We start from the raw sequence: 19,146 nt of genomic DNA, 5'->3' as shown, positions 1-19,146 counted from the left end.
CACCCATCTTCATCCAGCAGCAACACGTTACTCTGCTTTACCACCAGAGGGCGCCAACAAGTTACCTATCTCAATATAACACCGGACTCTAAAGTACAATCATATTCAACCTACTAACTACTAATGATTAGAATCATTAGTGTCATTGCATAGATGAGGTAAACATCAGGAGTGACGTCACATTTAAATGGCATTTCACACAATATATATTTTTTAAAGAAATGCTTCTCCAAAGAAAAAAATTACTTCTTATTTTCTTGCTCAATTTAAAAGGAGACACTGACAAGAGAAGAGATAAATGCATACATCAATTGGTTAATGAAGCACGACAGTTTTTTTTCTTTTTACTTATTTTAATGATTGAACAGTATATATTTCTACAGCACAAAATGTTGTATTAGCTGTTTTTTACAGGTGTGCTAGATCAATAGTCAACCTTAAAATAAAATTCAACCTTAATCATGACAGAGCAAGAAAGCCATAAAATGATAAAATGGAACAAAAAAATGCATTATTTGATGTTATTGAATTATTGATTTATTCTGAATTATTATCAATTATTATTGATTGATTTCAGGTAGCATATGTTTTTTTTTCTTCTCTTTTGGAATTAAACCCATCATACATATTGAATATTCATCATGGATTGAAGTATGCTTCATTAATTAGCAATGGATGCTTCAATATCTCAAAACACAGTTATTTTTGTTTATTTTTAACATCCAGTCTCATTTGTGCTGAAGTAATCAGTAATCTTTTTTGTAAAATCCAAATCAAACCTATCCCCCCTACCAGGGCCAGATATACCAACCACAGGGCCCCTGGGCACAAATGTCCTATTGGGCCCCCCCTCCTTTCGGCACACACCCACACACCATAACTCAAGATACTAGCCTGTTCACAAACACTACAAACGTAAAGCTTTTATCAAAAGAAATCGTGTTTAGGTCCCCCAACATCAATAGAGGGCCTCCATAATTGGGCCTCCATAATCATTCTAAACTGTGGCCTATGGTTAGGGGCCTCAGGCAGGTAAGTGTGTGTCAGGGTCGAGCCTGGCTGCACATCTGCACATTTCAATCAAAATTTGTGAAATGTTGCAAAATGCATTGAACATGGATGCAGGAATACAGGTGGTCCCCTGGTGGTCTGGGGCTCCGGGGCATGTGCCCTGCGTGCCCGGTCGGTAATACAGGCATGCCCCCTACTAGCACCCATACTAGAAACAAACACACAAGAAATGTTACTGCCTAGGCCACCATGCATCTGAAATTCTTCGTCTCCCTTTCGGCATCCACTCTTGCCTTGTCCTCCTCTTTTCTCCACAGCTTCCTCTTTTCCTCCACCAGCTCTTTCCCCTGGTAATGCTCCTGCAGCTTTGTCTCCTCGCGGCTGATCGCTTCATCTCTCTCTGCCAGCAGGCTCTCCTGTCTTTCCCTGATCGTCCTCTCCTCCGCGGGGTAGAATTCTGTGCGGTAATAGCCCCCTCCGTTCAGGGCCACCAGGGTTTGGATCTTCTTCAGGAAGCTCTTCACCTGCTTCTGGTTCCCTTGGTCCTTGTTGTTGAAGACGTGGAAGCCGCCGCTGCACTTGCGTATGAAGTTGCGGAGGTTCTCGTCGCTCTCGCTGATGACGTCGTTGATTGTTTTTCCCTCCAAACGATCCCCGTGGGTGAACAGCACGATGGTGTAGTCCCACACCTTTGGGCCGAACTTCGTCTCGATCACCGCGTTGGTGTCTTGGTCTTCCTGAGTCATCCTTCCCAAGGGGACCACGACCACAAAGACGTGCGGCCCGGGCTCCTGGAGTTTGACGCTCTTCAGAATCTCACGAACAATTTCCTCCTTCTTGCGGATGGTCTCAAAAAGCCCCGGTGTGTCAATCACAGCGATAGGCTTATCATTGATCTCCCCCACTGCCTTCTCGCAGTGCGGAGTGACTCTCTGCAGCTTCATGTCTGATTTAAACTCCTCTCGTCCCAGCATGTTGTTTCCACTCGAGCTCTTGCCTGCCCCGCTCTTCCCAAGCAGCATGATCCTCAAGACCTCTGGCTCTGTAAAGTCAACAAATAGGAAACACTTCACTTTACAATGGCTTTATCCCAACATGCCTTTTCTCACCATCATCGTCACTGTGTGTGTGTTTTCCTTTCTCATCTTTACTAACATATTGTTTCATTGATGTTCAACATTTTGGATTTATAATTGATATACTTAGATTGTGTTATTATATCTTGTAAATACATTACATTTCAAGGAGGTATTCAGCTTGCACAGTATCAGTGTATTTTGTGTGTTCATTTTCAGTTACGAGAGAATATGTGTATTTGCAACTTATCATATAGACTGACCATTATTTACTAGCACTATTTTCCTCATATTGTCGGAGCCCATATTGCTCCTTCACATGGCGTGTGTGAAGAAAAGTGTAATGCCAGCAAAGAGCACATGTAATGCACAACTCACCAGTGCAAATGACTGGTGCTAAGTGTAACTGTAAATGAGAATTACTAGATGAGATTAACAGGAGTAATGACATCATGGGATCATAATCGGAGAAAAAGTTAATCAGCCTACTGTTTATGATCAGGGAAACCTGTATGTGTGCATTTGAAGTTTTTAACTTCATATCAGCCTGAATATTGCCCACAATGATGTTCTGTGGTAAACGTAACACTTCCCCTGCTTTCCCCTGCTCCTTTTACAGACCCACCTTCATATCACACAGCCACTCAGAGTGCACATGGGTGTGATTTACTGGAAGGAGCTGAGCTTCCTGAACTGCTGAAATAGCGAGGCATCATCATCATCATACTATATAGCAAGGAATCTCTGTCTGTTTGTCTGTCTGTCTCTCTGTGTGTCCGTCGCATATCTCGAGAACCGTTCGTCCGATCGACTTCACACTTGGTGGGTGTATTGCTGGGGATCCAAGGAAGTGCAGTGTCGGATTTGGTGCAATTTGGACACGCGACACGTTCAATATTAATAAACTTTGAATAAACAAGCGCACAGCGCTCTGTGCAGCAGCGGCGCGAACGGGCACTGCACTAGTGTGGTTTAAAAACAAGAGTTGCCGAGTGGACAGTTCATACAAGTCTCTCATGAGGCAAAAGTAAAACCCTCAAAAAGAAAATTCTTCCTCTTTTAATCCACCGTGAAAACATTTTCAGTTTTCACTCCTGCCCCCATCCCCCACTGCTTTCATGAAAGTGAAAGTAAAGTGCAGCATGAGAAACTCAACTCTGTTCTTACTGAGAACATGCTGTAAAGTCACATTCACCCCTTAAACTTCAGAAAGGTCAGAAATCCTCATATTCCTTCCTGTGTAAATCTATATTTGTTCTACCAATGTTTCCATAAGGTGTTTGTGTTTGTGGGCAGAAACAATTGAAAGGTCTAACTTTGAAGTATTAACTGTTAAGAATTAAAAGAGTTCATTATATACTTACGTCCCCTTGGATTCTCTTGCTCTGTGTCAGACATGCTGTCTGGGTTCATGGCAGAAGGAGATGCAGCACTGTTCAGCTATCTTCTAACTACTGACTGACAATATATTCTGTCAGCAGGCTATAGACAGACAGTACACCAAGATCAGCTGCCCTATATCGTATCTGTATTTCCAGTTTTTACAGCAGCCTCTGGGCAAAAATGCCCTGTTGACGCCTAGAGTGTCTTCGTAGCTGTTCTTCTCGACAAACTCTGATACCCAAGTCTGGTTGTTTTTGTCCCCTCTCCAACTTCCTTGCTATTACACAACGTTCGGCAAAGGTTGAAAGTGAGCAACTAGTAGCAGCACTCTCCAGCACCCCCTGTTTCCAGTGAGCAAGTGTGAAAGTGAAAGAATGGATGAAAATGAAATGAGGGCAGGACACTGACTCAATTCAGAAGTTTCAAACAAATTTTCAAGAGGCCAAGAGTCTAAGCTCTTAGTAGCTCATGCCCTCGTGCTACACTTTATGTATTATGTAGGGGAGTTTATGTAGCATTATGTAGCATTCACCCCTTATTCAAAGTACAAAACCAGAGAACAGTCTTCCCCTTCTCCCTCTGCTCCTCACCACCTGATAGGTCAACACACCCCACCAAATCAGAGTGCTCACATACAGATACAGTAACATCTGTCATCTTACCATTCCAGAGATGTCTATATATGCTAGCACTAGAGGACCATTACGGAGTAATTAATGGACTGGAGAACGCTCACCCTGAGGCAGCTTCTATTGTTGTTGGCGACTTCAATAGGGCTAATATGAGGAAAGTTTTGCCGTAAATATCACCAGCACATTAACTTTCCTACCCGTGGTGATCAGACTCTGGACCGTCATTGTTATTCTCAACTACGGGACAGCTATAAACCCCTCCCCCGCCCTGCCTTTGGTAAGGCGGATCACACTTCCATTCTTCTCCTCCCAACCTACAGACCACGTCTGAAACAGGAAAAAACGTTTTTTCGGGCAGTTCAACGCTGGAGCGAGGGATCCATTGCCACTGTCCAGGACTGTTTTGAAACCACAGACTGGCATATGTTCTGTGTTGCAGCTGATGGGGACATTGATGAATACACACACTCTGTCTCAGCCTACATCTCCAAGTGCAATGATGACGTCGCCCCGAGAGTGAATGTTAGGATCTTCCCCAACCAAAAGCCCTGGGTTAATGGTGATGTCCGTGCTAAACTCAGAGCACGGTCCTCTGCCTATAGCTCTGGGGACCTGGAGGCCTTGAGGAAGTCCAGATACAACCTACGGAAAGCCATCAGAGATACCGAAAGAGCCTACAGTGACAAGTTGGAGTCTAACTACCACAGTTCCGACCCCAGACGCATGTGGTGTGGACTGCGCTCCATCACAGACTACAAAGCGAGAACTAGCAGTGATGCCCAGCCCACCGCATCTCTTCCCGACGAGCTCAACACCTTTTACGCACGGTTTGAGGTGAGCAAAACCATCCCTATTATAAGGCTAGCTGAGGACCAGGACGACTGCACTCTGTCCCTATCTACGGCTGACGTGAGGAGAGCTTTTAAAGGAGTAAACCTTCGGAAGTCACCGGGGCCAGATGGCATTCCAGCCCATGTCCTCAGAGCGTGCGCCGACCAGCTAGTGGAGGTATTCACCTCTATATTCAACCTCTCCCTGAACCAGTCTGCAGTCCCCACCTGCTTCAAACAGACAACCATTGTCCCCGTACCAAAGAAACCTTCCATCACCTGCCTGAATGACTACCGCCCTGTAGCACTGACCCCTATCATCATGAAATGCTTCGAGCGGCTAGTCAGAACCCATGCATGCATATAGGTTGCTGTGTTCCTAATGACACAAAGAAAAAAGGTGTCGAGCCATTTGATGCATGCACAAATACAGGCACTAAAAGGCACAAAGAACACAAGAAAGGCTTGGACTGGCAGGTACTGTGGATTGCAATGTGTTTTAAGCTTGCCGCTGTTCCTCAGGCAACAAAGTGGTTTATGCTGACATGTCTATAAAAATAAGGAAAAAGTACGAAGTGACATGATTTATGCATATCCAAAACAATTTAAAATTGAATACAAAACAATAGTGATGCTTACATCATTGGTAATGATAGTCATATTAAAGACATAGTCATCTGGAGGTAGCCTAGAAAATAACATGATAATAATTATATATACATGTGATTGAGTGCAAAGACATCAACAAGTCGTACCAGGTGACAGTACGTGATATACAGAATTAAACACAAATACATTGCATGTATGTTATATACATGTTTGGTAAAAGTTTGGTAATCATGATCTGTATATCTTGTATGCATCTGGTTCAACTTGATCATTTCTTTAACTGAGAACTTAATTGGCTGGTTCATGCATATATTATTTTTCTAGGCTACCTCTCAGCAACTCTTGTTTTTAAATCACATGCCTCGCTATTTCAGCAGTTCAGGAAGCTCAGCTCCTTCCAGTAAATCACACCCATGTGCACTCTGAGTGGCTGTGTGATATGAAGGTGGGTCTGTAAAAGGAGTGGGGGAAAGCAGGGGAAGTGTTACGTTTACCACAGAACATCATTGTGGGCAATATTCAGGCTGATAAGAAGTTAAAAACTTCAAATGCACACATACAGGTTTCCCTGATCATAAACAGTAGGCTGATTAACTTTTTCTCCGATTATGATCCCATGATGTCATTACTCCTGTTAATCTCATCTAGTAATTCTCATTTACAGTTACACTTACACCAATCATCTGCACTGGTGAGTTGTGCATTACATGTGCTCTTTGCTGGCATTACACTTTTCTTCTACTTTCCTTCACACACGCCATGTGAAGGAGCAATATGGGCTCCGACAATATGAGGAAAATAGTGCTGAATAAATAATGGTCAGTCTATATGATAAGTTGCAAATACACATATACTCTCATAACTGAAAATGAACACAGTCAAGACATGAAACAATCACAATGTGTTAAATGTTATCCTTACTTCTTTTCCATCGGCCATGAGTGTGCTTTTGTTTCATTTTAAAATGTAGTAAGCCTTTTTTATTGGATTTGTTGGAACTATTGGCCTTATTCCAGTGTATTTACCTGTGGATTAACATCTGCAAAACATTGTAAATACACATTGATGTTGTGCAAGTTGAACACCTGCTTGAAATGTAATGTATTTACAATATATAATAACACAATGCTAGTATACCAATAGGGGTTATGCCCAATTTACTTCCGCATTCTGTTAAAACAGATTTACAAGTTTGAAATGCTCATCTTCGGCAGCTCCCGAAGACACCATGAATAAAACAACACCATATCCACACGTAGCTGGTACAACAATGAGGTTTTGGTAAAGCAAAACTGAACCGGAAACTAGTAAATCTGCTTTAACAGAAAGTTGGGCATAACCCCTATTATAAAATCAAAATGTTGAACATCAAACATTGACAATGTTAGTAAAGATGAGAACGGAAAACACACACACACACAGTGACGATGATGGTGAGAAAGGCATGATGGTGAGAAAGGCATGTTGGGATAAAGCCATTGTAAAGTGAAGTGTTATTTGTTGACTTTACAGAGCCAGAGGTCTTGAGGATCATGCTGCTTGGGAAGAGCGGGGCAGGCAAGAGCTCGAGTGGGAACAACATGCTGGGACGAGATGTGTTTGAATCAAACATGAAGCTGCAGAGAGTCACTCTGCACTGTGAAAAGGCAGTGGGGTTCATTGACAAGAACCCTATCGCTGTGATTGACACACCGGGGCTGTTTCAGACCGTCCGCAAGAAGGAGGAAATTGTTCAAGATATTCTGAAGAGCGTCAAACTCCAGGAGCCGGGGCCGCACGTCTTTGTGGTCGTAGTCCCCTTGGGAAGGATGACTCAGGAAGACCAAGACACCAACGCGGTGATCGAGACGAAGTTCGGCCCAAAGGTGTGGGACTACACCATCGTGCTGTTCACCCACGGGGATCGTTTGGAGGGAAAAACGATCAACAAAATCATCAGCGAGAGCGACGAGAACCTCCGCGACTTCATACGCAAGTGCAGCGGTGGCTTCCACGTCTTCAACAACAAGGACCAAGGGAACCAGAAGCAGGTGAAGAGCTTCCTGAAGAAGATCCAAACCCTGGTGGCCCTGAACGGAGGGGGCTATTACCGCACAGAATTCTACCCCGCGGAGGAGAGGACGATCAGGGAAAGACAGGAAAGCTTCCTGGCAGAGAGAGATGAAGCGATCAGCCGCGAGGAGACAAAGCTGCAGGAGCATTACCAGGGGAAAGAGCTGGTGGAGGAAAAGAGGAAGCTGTGGAGAAAAGAGGAGGACAAGGCAAGAGCGGATGCCGAAAGGGAGATGAAGAATTTCAGATGCATGGTGGCCTTGGTAGTAGCATTTCTTGTGTGTTTGTTTCTAGTAGGGAAGCATCCATTGCTAATTAATGAAGCATACTTCAATCCATGATGAATATTCAATATGTATGATGGCTTTCATTCCAAAAGAGAAGAAAAAACATATGCTACCTGAAATCAATCAATAATAATTGATAATAATTCAGAATAAATCAATAATTCAATAACATCAAATAATGCATTTTTTTGTTCCATTTGATCATTTTATGGCTTTCTTGCTCTGTCATGATTAAGGTTGAATTTTATTTTAAGGTTGACTATTGATGTAGCACACCTGTAAAAAACAGCTAATACAACATTTTGTGCTGTAGAAATATATACTGTTCAATCATTAAAATAAGTAAAAAGAAAAAAAACTGTCGTGCTTCATTAACCAATTGATGTATGCATTTATCTCTTCTCTTGTCAGTGTCTCCTTTTAAATTGAGCAAGAAAATAAGAAGTGATTTTTTTCTTTGGAGAAGCATTTCTTTAAAAAATATACATTGTGTGAAATGCCATTTAAATGTGACGTCACTCCTGATGTTTACCTCATCTATGCAATGACACTAATGATTCTAATCATTAGTAGTTAGTAGGTTGAATATGATTGTACTTTAGAGTCCGGTGTTATATTGAGATAGGTAACTTGTTGGCGCCCTCTGGTGGTAAAGCAGAGTAACGTGTTGCTGCTGGATGAAGATGGGTGGTTCTGTTCTAGTTTCAGTTTCATTTCTTCTGTTGAGTTAGGATGAGCTGACGAGGTAAGGCGCCGCTTCCTGACCTAAACTATTGTTGTTTCCGTAGTTTGTGAATAAAAATTATATAACGTATATTTTGTGGTTACTTGTACGCTACTACAGCTTTGTACAAGTAAAGGAGAGTCATACGTGGACACGGTATACAGTTAGTTACAGCTGTACAGGGATTCTGGGTTTACTGAGCTGTTTGCTGTAGGCTGCAGCCAGTAACATAACACTATTGTCTCAGCACACAGAATCACCTGTGGATAACCAAGAAAGCTTCAAAACATACTGAAACAGCATTTCCTTCATGAAGCCACATAAACATTACTCAGGTAAATGCAATACATTTCATTGTCGACCAAAGTTTGTCATGTTGGTAAGACTTTTGAGCAAACTATGGCGTAGGTTTGGGTAAAATTGTCCCTACCAATATTTTTTTTTAGCAATGTCAGACGGCTTTTGTCTTAAAAGTCTGTATTTTTCTATCAACTCCACAAAGGGTTAATTCCAGCCCCCAGGCGTCAGGTCTCAGCCTTGCTTCCAATTTGACATGGTGGCCAACGGTGGTACTGCAGCCTAAAATTCACCTGCGGCCCAAAAAGCTTTTTTCCCATAGACGGCCATTGTAAAAGACAGTCCTCTAAAACTGTTCAGAAGATACCTACAACACCACACAAGACCTTAAAACACTCTTTGAATTGTGTATTTTTTAACCATGAAGGCCGATTAAAAAAAAAAAAAAACACTCAGAGCCGTATAAACACTGTTTTTTGTGTGTGACGTCACCTCAGGGTACGAGCAAAGCACGTGCCTCTGAGCTCTGCATCGGGAACGAGCCTCCTGCTTCCGTCAGCTGTGTTCGTACAGTCCGGCTTCGCTTTTATTAAAATATGAAGTATTTTACATGAGTAGCCCACCGGTATTTAATATGTACAGATAAGAACTGATCACCGAAAACGGAGGTTTGGGATTAGGTGTGTTTTCTGTGCTTGTTCATGTCACGGAGATGTAGACAGCAAGCTAACTATATTAGCCTTGTTTTTAGCCTACTTCACATGTATTCCACAGCTCTGTCTGGCGAACCCAACTAGTCATGCTATTCATCACTTTTGTATTTCGTTGTGAATTAACTTTATGTTCTTTTAATTTTTTTAAATAAACGATTTTAAATAACTTGCCCTGTACGCGATTTCTAATTCAGTTTCATGACAGTATTGTATGGTGCTGTATGGTTAACCTGCTTGCATGGTAGTGACTGTGAGTCTAGCTGCCAGTCAGAGTTGCACTGTGTTTCTAAACAAAGTGTGTGGCTGCTGTGTAGGGAAGTGAACTCTGACTGTATGATGACAGCAAAGTGCTGTAAATGCTACAGGGCCAAGGATACAGGGCCAACTCATGATTTTCATTACCTGGCTCTTCTAAGTAACTCAAATAAAAATAGCAAGGAACTGAAGCTGCATTTAAATGTCAGAATGTAAAGTCAAATTCATCAAGCATGACATGGGTTTGATCTTGTGTACTTTAGTCTATTGGTCCTGCAGGCTGTATCCAGCAGACAGCTGCAGGTAGGACTGTGTGAACATCAGGCAGCACAACATGCATACTCATGAAGTTGGTCTATGCTGTGCGGCTTCAGTCAAGCTTGGGAGAAATGTAAACATTATAAGATTGAATGAGCAGATATGCTTGGGGAAACCTGCCTAGTAATAACAAAAGTGATGACATCTTTATCTTTAATACAAACTTAAGACAACTTCTCACAATGGAATAGTGACGTGGAAATTAGAGTTGCAAGCAAATGACACATCACGGAAGTAAACCAGGAAGAAAAAAACTTTTTTGCCGTATGCGCTGGGCTGGGTGAGCAGCTTACATTCAAATGAATGGGCGGTCATTTTCCCGTTCATCCTCCAGTTAATATAGAACCTCCTTGGTTAATTCTGTAACTCATTCTGGTTCCGCCTATCAAAAAATAAGCCACTCATTTGATTGGCTTAGGCTGGAGAGCACGAGGCTGCCATTGGCTACAGCCAGCAGCCGCTGACCAGCAATCGAATTTGAGGCAATAATGGGCACTGCTAAAAAGAAAAGAAGCTGTAGCTTTCCCACTGAATGGAAAACAACATCTAAGTCCAGTGGAATGCGATTGGCAGAGTTTTTTGCATTCTTTGCAAGAGTTCTTTTTCAATTTCGCGCAGAGGCGAATACATAGAGTACAGTACAAGTGATCTTCACAAGAACAATGTGTCCCAAAAAGAGATGACAGATCTATGGATTTATTTGTTCTGAAACGAAATGATGATGATTCCCAGAGAGACAAGAACACCGCAGCAGAAATAACAAGTGTCTGTGCAGCACTCCCATTCATACAGGTCAGCCCTCTGTGGTAGCAAGCTAGCCCCTGTCACTTTTCAAGACACAGAGCTCGCAAAAAAAATGTCATGTGGTCGTACAAAAGCAGTGTCCATAGTTACAGATGTGCTATGCTGCAATTAGTGTCCTTCTGGAATTACAAACAGCACTGTGCTCTCATTGTTTTCTCATCTCATCTTTTCTTTCTTTCTTATAGCAAACCTAGCAAAGCCTAGTCTGTAACTTTGTAGTTACAAACAGTTACCGTGGGCTGCAGAGATGTTTACAGGCCGAGAGGCAGAAGAGAAATGTTTCTTTCTTTTTTTTTTTTTTTTTTTAACTTACATAGACAGTATATCCAGGCTACCTCTTAGCATAACGTGTCCCACATTAACTTACTATTTGTTACTTACCCTTAGTGACCGCCCGCACTTGGAGTGTGTTAGTTAACAGTCTTACCATCACACCAGGAAAACAATAAGACTCCAAGTTAGCAAGGTGTAACTGTAGCGTGTGGCCATTGCCCAAACATGATTTGATTTTGTCAACCAGTGGTTGTACTATAAAGGTGACTACTACAACAGTTTTGAAGAAACTTGCTGTGTGTTATCATGCACATTGGTAGCACGACAAACAATGTTCAGAAAAAAACGTCCCTGCCAATGTTAAAACTAAACCTTTGCTACAAGTAGAACACGCTTTGAATGTAACAAAGCTAGGCTATGTAGAAGTAATGCCAATCTGAATTCAACCATCCCCTTTTTGAAAGACGGCTGAATGTTTGACAGGAAAATTAGAAGTCTGAAGAAGAGGGGGAGAGGAAAAGAAAAGAGACTGAGACCCATTGAGGAGCTTGAAGAAGATGAGATTAAACCAAAGGAAAAGAAAGAGAGTGCAATATAACGAAGATGATGGTAGTGATGATGACGATGAGGAGGAGGAGGAAGAGGAAGAGGAAGAGGAGTGCAGTGAGCAGCCAGGCCCATCCACCCAGGACACCCACATCCAGACGACACCAGACAAGAGTGAGTCTCACTGTCAGTGACATAAAAGCGTATTTAGCATCAATTTATCAAATACTTCTTCAGTTGTGTGAGACAAATAGGTTCATAGGCTTATAGAGTTACAAACATCCTAGTTATGAAATACACGTCAGTTGTGAGCAACTCCTATAAACTCAACTTGGCATTTATGTCAATTTATGCAACATCTAGAGAGAAGCCTGTTGGGCCGCTCTGACCTGCTGCCTGTCACCTGTGGGAGCAAAAAGGGCTTGCTGGATGTAGAAAAGCTGGCCAGCGGTAAGTGGGAACTACATTTCTAAACTTCTCTCAATGTTTCTATACATTCGAGTGAAAAAAGTGATCGTGCTCCAAGTGTCTAAGATAAAATGTCTGTTGCCCGATAAGTTATTTGACCCTTTTTGTGCTATATTCATGGTTAAGTTATCGAACAATTCACAAACTAAATACTTATTATACTTATTAATATTTTCTTTTCCTGCTTTTCTTTCCTCCTTTCCCGTTTTCTCTTCTTCTTTGCGATGCTCTGTCTGGGGCTGCGCTCTTGTTTAGGTGAGGCTTGTATAGAATCAGAGGGCTGCTGGTTTGCTCCCCCTGCCTTTGAGGAGTTTGCGGGGAGAGGCAGCAGTAAGAAATGGAAAGCTACTATCTTCTTTGAGAATAAGCCTCTGCAGTTTTGGCTTGAGGTGAGAATCTTTTCTCTTTTGTACACAACATAACACGCTTAGCTGTGTTCAGGGAGGATGCATAGGCACCTATGGAGCTCTGTTTCCCCCAAAACAAAGAGTATGTAAACCCAAGATTTTGAAATGGTTCAATAAACTAAGTAATACACTAATTTGAAAACCCAAAGTCAGTTCTGTAAATCTATAAATAGGATTGTAACCCATGTTTTACAAATGAAATCCTTAATTTACGAGTTTAGAGTTAATTTTTTTTACATTCAGACTTTTTGACGTTTGTATCCCCATTCGTAAAACACGATTTGTACGTAGACAAATGCATTTTCCTAATTCTGACCCAGAAGTAATGTGTTTTTAATGTGGTAAAACTATAATCTGCTGCTCCTAACAGTATATCAAATGATTACCCAATTAATATATCATATTTTCACAAACATTTATACAAATTAGTTTGGATGAAAAATAAACATATGTGGGCTATAGTCCTAATAAAACTGTGTAGCCTATTCTTATATCTCATATATCTGGAGAGTAAAAGTCATGGTCTGCTGTTATGGGCGAATAGGAAAAACACGACGCTCACAGTATAATCATACCGGTGTCAGGATGTTATCTTGAAAAAATTGTAAAGAACCAAGCTTTCTGTCAATAGTTGTGTTCTATTTGGATAGGAACTATTTTTTCTCAAAGACGCACTACCTTCTAAACCGGTGTAAGCTCCACGAGAGCCAGAAGAATCCAAAAATAACTGCTGACAGAAAGCTTGGTTTTTTACAATTTTTTATTTGGGCCCAGGGTTCAAAATACCGAACTATTCCTTTAATGAAAAAGTTATCGTTGTGTAAACCTACGGTTTACAGCATTTTCTCCCCATTTCTGTAAATTATGAAAAGCTCAAAGTAATCTCTGCCACGTCTAAGGCATTAATGCTAAAGACATCATTTTCATTTGTTATTTATCATAATATTTGAAGAGACTGTACAAGGAAATCAAAAATCAAATTTCTGTGTAAACGAACTAATGCTCCTCTCTCAGTGAGCTAAATTTGCAACATCATGGGTTTGCATCGGGCTCGCATCCCATTTCTTCTGTAATTTTGCACCGTCTATGAAGAGTTTCATTCCAAAATAAGATATCCACCCTTTGAAAAAAATGTAAAAAAATAAAAATAAAAAAAAAATTCATTAATATTGCTATCTTCCTTTCACATCACCACCATCTGTCTACAGCAGGGTTGTTTGGGGACTCCTGGGTTTAAAAAGAGAAAAGCTGCAAGCAAAAAGGTAACAAACTTCAGACTACATTGTGATACTCATTTTAAAAAACAAAGTCAAGCCAATTTGATGTCAGTGATGAGTCTTGTCTTATGATTTTTTTTTTTTTTTTGTATTCCCAGCAAAAGAAAACTCCATCACCAAATAGTGAATCAGAGAGCTCCTCTGAAGGTTTGTATCATATTTTGTGCCTTGCTTGTTATAACTGCAGTATTTACAAAACCGACAAATAGACAGAGACAGGTAGAGATGTTTGGAATGACATATTCTGTCAATAGGAACATTTATCATTGCTCACTGTTTACATATCATTGTATCCCTGTCAAAGAGTCAAAAGCAGAGTCCGAGGAAGAGGTGGAGGAAGATGATGAGAAAGATGAAGACTGGCATCCAGGCGGTGGAAGTGCAGCAGAAGAGTTGGTAACGTTAACAGAGGAGGAAGAGGAAGAAGTGGGAGGTGATGAAAATGGAGGGGAGGATGAAGACTCAGGAAGGGACAGGCAGAGCGAAGAGGAAGATAAAATGGCAACGGAAGATGAGGATACACCTGCTGCAGCCGACGGTGACGATGACAACAGAGTTTTTGAAGGTGACTCCTTTTATCAGGCGCGTCTATCTGTAACTTCTGTAACAACAGTCGTTTTTCTTCTAGAATTGGGGTTCTTTGACACTCCTCTCTTCTTCTTGCAGGAGAGAAGGGCAATTGGTTCATCCTCTCGGGTTACGAGGAGATGGGGGAGAAGAGTGGGGCTAAGGAGAGGAGCTGCTTAGAAATACCTGTCAAGAGATTCCCCGTGGTAAGGCGATGAAGGCAGTTATACATCTGTTGAGTTGTTTCCTCCCTTGTGTGCTTCTGTCTTCTTAGCACACTTGAGACGTTTTATCTCCCAAGATAATTATTTGTAGAGTTCTATTCCAAAATCTGTATATTCATTTTGTTGTCCGTCATTTCTCATCTGTAGAATAGAGAATCTAATCTGTAAGTGTATTCATTTTGTTGACAAAGGCATTGCACTCAAAAGAGAGATAGTGACACACTTCATACTGCGCACTGTTGATGATGATGATGCTTTTACTACTACTGAATACTGTTCTGACTGACTATATTCACATTACTCTGTTTAAAACCAAATGTATTCTGTTCTTAGGCCAAGAGAAATCTTTTTCCATCCAACTGTACGGAACATCCAGTAGTAGGTTTGTAAATGTTATTGCTTATTGCAAATGTTATTGCTCTTCTGATTATTAAGCAAAATTAACTTATTAGTGTATCGACTGTGTAATTAAAGCCCCTATGTGTAGAATATTTACCTCAATATATCATTCTCAAATTAATTTTGATAGCATAGTATGGCTGCAGAAAAATGAGACAGTAGCAGTGAAAAGTGGTTTATTGTTTTTGTTGTTTTCTATGTGTTTATTCTACTTGCGATTTGGCACAAAATGTGCAGGACTGACTTGTGGCACAAAGGAGGAGCCTCAACCAAAACAGATAGAGGACTGCCTCACTGTACTTGTTTGTATGAAACAAATGCACAGACAAGTACAGATGCTGTCCAGTCCCACAGTGCTAGTTAGCTGTGCAGCATCAACTGTTGTTGTAGTTGAAGTTACTAAAGTCCTGGAATAATCAGGATAACCACCTTATTAATCCAGTGTATTGTCAATAAGAATAGATCCACTCTGCTATATTGCTAAGCTGTAGTAGGTTAGCTGTCTTTCAGTATAACAGTAGCCTGTTAGCCAAAATGTTTTGTTAGCATGAATCTGCAAAAAACAGAAAACTGTCAAAGGTAAATAATTTCTACTTTTGAATGATAATACAGCGATGGTAGCTCCTTGGTTTTCTATTAAGAATTTTCACAGATTGTTCATAGAGTATATAATGGTTTTAGCATAGTGTCGCCTAGCCTGGTAAGACCATCCTGATCACGTGACCTCACATTCTGTTTCACTCCACGGATCAGTCTGGACTTCTAGCCGCCCACATCCATTTCCTGAAATTACAATGTAACCGGGCCAATCAGGGACTGCGTTGTAGTTGATGACGTGAAATACAGGCCGCCGCTGGCAAAACAGTAATGGCGTCTCCCGAAGCAACGAGCGGTAACGTTAACGTTTGTAGAGTAAACACAGCCATAAGTGCAGTTATTGCAGAAATAGACTCAATAACAACAATTAAACAAGAACAAGAGTATGCACTAGCGGAGTTTCTCGGCGGAAAAGACGTTTTCGCCGTTCTTCCGACTGGATTTGGTCTGTCAACATGTTGACAGACCAAAATCATCAAAAAAAATTCCTGTATATTATTTTATTTTGTAATTAAAGTGATTCTGCTCTGATTTGATGTAATACTTAAGTTTTATTTTTGAATAGAGAGTAGGTGTATGCCATTGGATGAGGATGGAGACAATGGAATGGAGACCATCCAGCATCGTGAAGAAGAGAGGGGAGAGGAAGAGAATGGTTTAGCAAAAGATGACGCCTCTATCACAGCACCCATAGACGCTGATGCCAACCAGATGTCAGGTACACCCATCTTTGTCTCCAGTAGAGGTGTTGAAGAAAATAGAGAGGAGGAGATGGAGATAGTCGGAGGAAAGGAGGGAAGTCAGCAAGGAGAGAAAGAAGTCAACACTGAAACAGTGATTTCTGCAACACCTCTGTCCATGCCTGCTGTTGCATCTCAAACCTCACCCCCAGATGTCAAACCCAACATCCACAATGCAGCCGGAGATGCTGCATCAACCAGCAATCAGACTCCCAACCTCAGCCCCTGCCCTCTCCTGTCAGTCAGTGCAAAAGACACAAATGTATTGCGTGTCAACACGATCATAGGTTTGCATCAAATACATTTTTTTTGTGTTTTCCCTGAATGTGTTCATTTATGAATATACTTCAAGGATTGATTTTAATATCTTTTTTTATTTCATCATGTCTTCTTCTACCCACAGAGCATGAAGAGATCACAGAAAACCAGGAAGAGACAGAAGATGGAGAGCTGGAAAAAGAGCAGAGTGGAGAGCAGGAGAGACAAGGGGAGAGAAAAGAGGTGGGGACTGAAATGGAGAGAGGACAGAGAAGTTGTGTTAAGTCAGAATCTGAAGGCAACGGTCAAGCCGTTACTACTGGAAACACCAATGATGATCTACCAACAAATACTCTGCTGCCCAAATCACAAAGTCCCTGCCTTCCTTCCTCAATCCCAAACCTGTCTGCATCCCACTGCTCTGCTCAAGTCCCTCACAACCCCAAAAAGAAGACCCATAGTTTCAGCAGAAAGAGAAACCTGAGGTTCTCTGGTAGCCAGTACTGTGGTGGCAGAGACAAGGCCCAAGACAGGAGGCGTGAGAGGAGGGAGATCATCATGGTTAACAGCCTGCAAAAGATCTCTGACTCGCAGCACAAGATCACCACAGCTTTGGAGCAGCTCTGCTCCAGTCAGAACACAGTTATTGAGCTGCTGCAGAAAATAAGTGATAAAAGGAACATGGGGTGGCAGGGTCCTAAATGAAATCGACCAATCAGTCAATCACACAGACCTATAAGGCGTGTGCGTATGCGTGTGTGTTTGTGTGGGTGGGTGTAATGACAAAGCAATGCCAAAATCCGTTTGCCAATATTGTTGTGCTTGCAATAACCTATAAACTTTTGTGTGTAATACTTTTTTTGTCATTTATTTTTAGAGGAGCTTTTTAGATAGTAGAAGTGGTTGTCCTTTCTTGTGCCTGTCATATGCAATTTAGAGTTCTAAAAAGCAGTATGTCAGTATATAAATTGCATTATTTGTATGTGCAATCAGGGAACATTTTTCTAATTTGTAATAGTTTTACAGACAGACTATGGCCACATAGTCAAGTAGTGAGCAGGGCTTGCTCACTGCTCGACTATGTGGCCATAGTCTGTTTGAGACTATTGTCTCATCTTCTTTTTCTGAAGTGCAGCAATGCACTACAGAAAAACATGGTAAACACAAAACATAAAGCCTCATCTTTGTTACAGTTGTCCTTGGAGAGACAGTGCTTCCATCTCACTGTACTGGAGAAGACAATAAAAAGTTAATCCCTGATGTGAAATTCACATCAGGGATTAACTTTTTATTGTCCATTTTCTCCACTTTCTCCCTTTCTTCGCATGACTTGACTCGCATATCAAAGCAGTCAAGTTTATTTGTTTACGTTTACTATGTTCTCCATAGTTGTGTGTCACCTTGTGGGTTCTGGAAGGATGATTTATTTAGAATAAAAATAAATTAATTCTTTTTTCTTTTTTGGATATGTCTTCATTATTGATAAATCCGGAGAATTTTCAGATGTGGGTTTTTTTTTCACTTGCCCTTGTGACTCGGACTCTAACACAAATGACTCAGACTTGTACTTGAGCACCGGTAACTTGAGACTTGACTCGGACTCGAAGTATGGTGACTTAACTACAACTCTGTAGTATAGTGTGGCTGGTATTTTCATTAAGCAGCTAAACTTGTGTGACGACTGTGTTGTCAGGGTTTGTTAGTTACTGTGAAAGCCACACCCCAATACATTGAGATGCGGCTTTCACAGTAACACAAAGCTGGAGTGGCGATGGGGGCGCTGTGCAGCAATCCCTGATGTCTTTAAGTAACTTTTTTAACTTATTGATTCCTATTGTATACATTTTCAGGGGTAAAAGACTAAACACAGCTTTAGTGGAGTTAACGTTTTATTACTGAAGACATTGTTGTTTAGCGTTAATGGCATTTTACACAAGATGCGTCAGTCACCTGCATTCATTTTCAATGAGAGGTGTGCGGGGAGATGCAGAAAAGCAGGTGGATTGGCAGGCGGAGCGGGATGTGGTCTCGCTCTCGTGAAAATCGTGAAAAGCGGTGCCGATCGCCATGCAGCTTCGCGTGGCGGGAAACGCCGGCCGGCGCTCAGTAGTGGCCCTGAGCGTCGGCCGAGCAGGCAGGCTGCTGTTCATCCAGGACACCATCTCCGGACGGCATTTCCTGTGCGACACGGGCGCGCAGAGGAGTGTCCTGCCCGCATCGGGAGTGGACATCCTGGACGGCGGACATGGCCCCCCCATGGTAGCCGCTAACGGCAGCCTCATCCGCACCTACGGCACGAGGTATGTGGCGCTGTGTTTCGGCAGACAGCGGTTTGGCTGGGACTTTGTCACAGCGAAAGTGTCCGTCTCCCTCCTCGTCGCGGATTTCCTATGCACCTA

At 41.8% G+C, this 19,146-nt stretch overlaps 3 protein-coding genes across 5 annotated transcripts; 2 read left to right on the top strand and 1 right to left on the bottom strand.

Moving 5' to 3' along the window:
- Positions 1-585: 585 nt before the first annotated feature.
- Positions 586-3,795, bottom strand: LOC139918457 (GTPase IMAP family member 7-like). Its single transcript, XM_071907854.2, has 2 exons — positions 3,452-3,795; positions 586-2,053 (listed from the first exon to the last, which is right to left on the bottom strand). The coding sequence occupies exons 1-2, from the start codon at positions 3,498-3,500 to the stop codon at positions 1,251-1,253; spliced, it is 852 nt and encodes a 283-aa protein (XP_071763955.1). The 5' UTR covers positions 3,501-3,795; the 3' UTR covers positions 586-1,250.
- Positions 3,796-5,067: 1,272 nt separating this feature from the next.
- On the top strand, positions 5,068-7,951 carry LOC139918468 (GTPase IMAP family member 7-like). Its single transcript, XM_071907865.2, has 2 exons — positions 5,068-5,110; positions 7,054-7,951. The coding sequence occupies exon 2, from the start codon at positions 7,074-7,076 to the stop codon at positions 7,932-7,934; it is 861 nt and encodes a 286-aa protein (XP_071763966.2). The 5' UTR covers positions 5,068-5,110; positions 7,054-7,073; the 3' UTR covers positions 7,935-7,951.
- Positions 7,952-8,599: 648 nt separating this feature from the next.
- Positions 8,600-17,601, top strand: LOC139918477 (uncharacterized). Of its 3 annotated transcripts, none has more exons than XM_078284815.1 (11): positions 8,600-8,625; positions 11,748-11,984; positions 12,174-12,260; positions 12,534-12,667; positions 13,894-13,947; positions 14,061-14,109; positions 14,267-14,527; positions 14,629-14,735; positions 15,087-15,135; positions 16,315-16,776; positions 16,893-17,601. In XM_078284815.1, exons 2-11 carry the CDS (start codon positions 11,822-11,824, stop codon positions 17,450-17,452), a joined length of 1,926 nt encoding a protein of 641 aa, XP_078140941.1. In that variant the 5' UTR covers positions 8,600-8,625; positions 11,748-11,821; the 3' UTR covers positions 17,453-17,601. The 3 variants fall into 3 exon arrangements, with proteins under 3 accessions (XP_078140941.1, XP_078140943.1, XP_078140942.1); XM_078284817.1 differs by having other exon boundaries at positions 8,607-8,625; positions 11,729-11,984; XM_078284816.1 differs by lacking the exon at positions 8,600-8,625 and having other exon boundaries at positions 11,611-11,984.
- The last annotated feature ends 1,545 nt before the right edge of the window (positions 17,602-19,146 follow it).

The sequence above is a fragment of the Centroberyx gerrardi genome, chromosome 7 (assembly GCF_048128805.1).
Source record: "Centroberyx gerrardi isolate f3 chromosome 7, fCenGer3.hap1.cur.20231027, whole genome shotgun sequence".
NCBI classification, from domain to species: Eukaryota; Metazoa; Chordata; class Actinopteri; order Beryciformes; family Berycidae; genus Centroberyx; species Centroberyx gerrardi.
This window is presented reverse-complemented; position numbering and strand designations above follow the sequence as displayed.

Excerpts from the sequence above, each read along its gene's own strand:
- LOC139918457 (XM_071907854.2), bottom strand. The coding sequence starts at position 3,500 with ATGAACCCAGACAGCATGTCTGACACAGAGCAAGAGAATCCAAGGGGA. Across the intron at positions 2,054-3,451 it reads GCAAGAGAATCCAAGGGGAC|AGCCAGAGGTCTTGAGGATC; the intron begins GTAAGTATATAA and ends TTGACTTTACAG.
- LOC139918468 (XM_071907865.2), top strand. The coding sequence starts at position 7,074 with ATGCTGCTTGGGAAGAGCGGGGCAGGCAAGAGCTCGAGTGGGAACAAC.
- LOC139918477 (XM_078284815.1), top strand. The coding sequence starts at position 11,822 with ATGAGATTAAACCAAAGGAAAAGAAAGAGAGTGCAATATAACGAAGAT. Across the intron at positions 11,985-12,173 it reads CCAGACGACACCAGACAAGA|AGAGAAGCCTGTTGGGCCGC; the intron begins GTGAGTCTCACT and ends TGCAACATCTAG. Across the intron at positions 14,736-15,086 it reads CTGTCAAGAGATTCCCCGTG|GCCAAGAGAAATCTTTTTCC; the intron begins GTAAGGCGATGA and ends TTCTGTTCTTAG.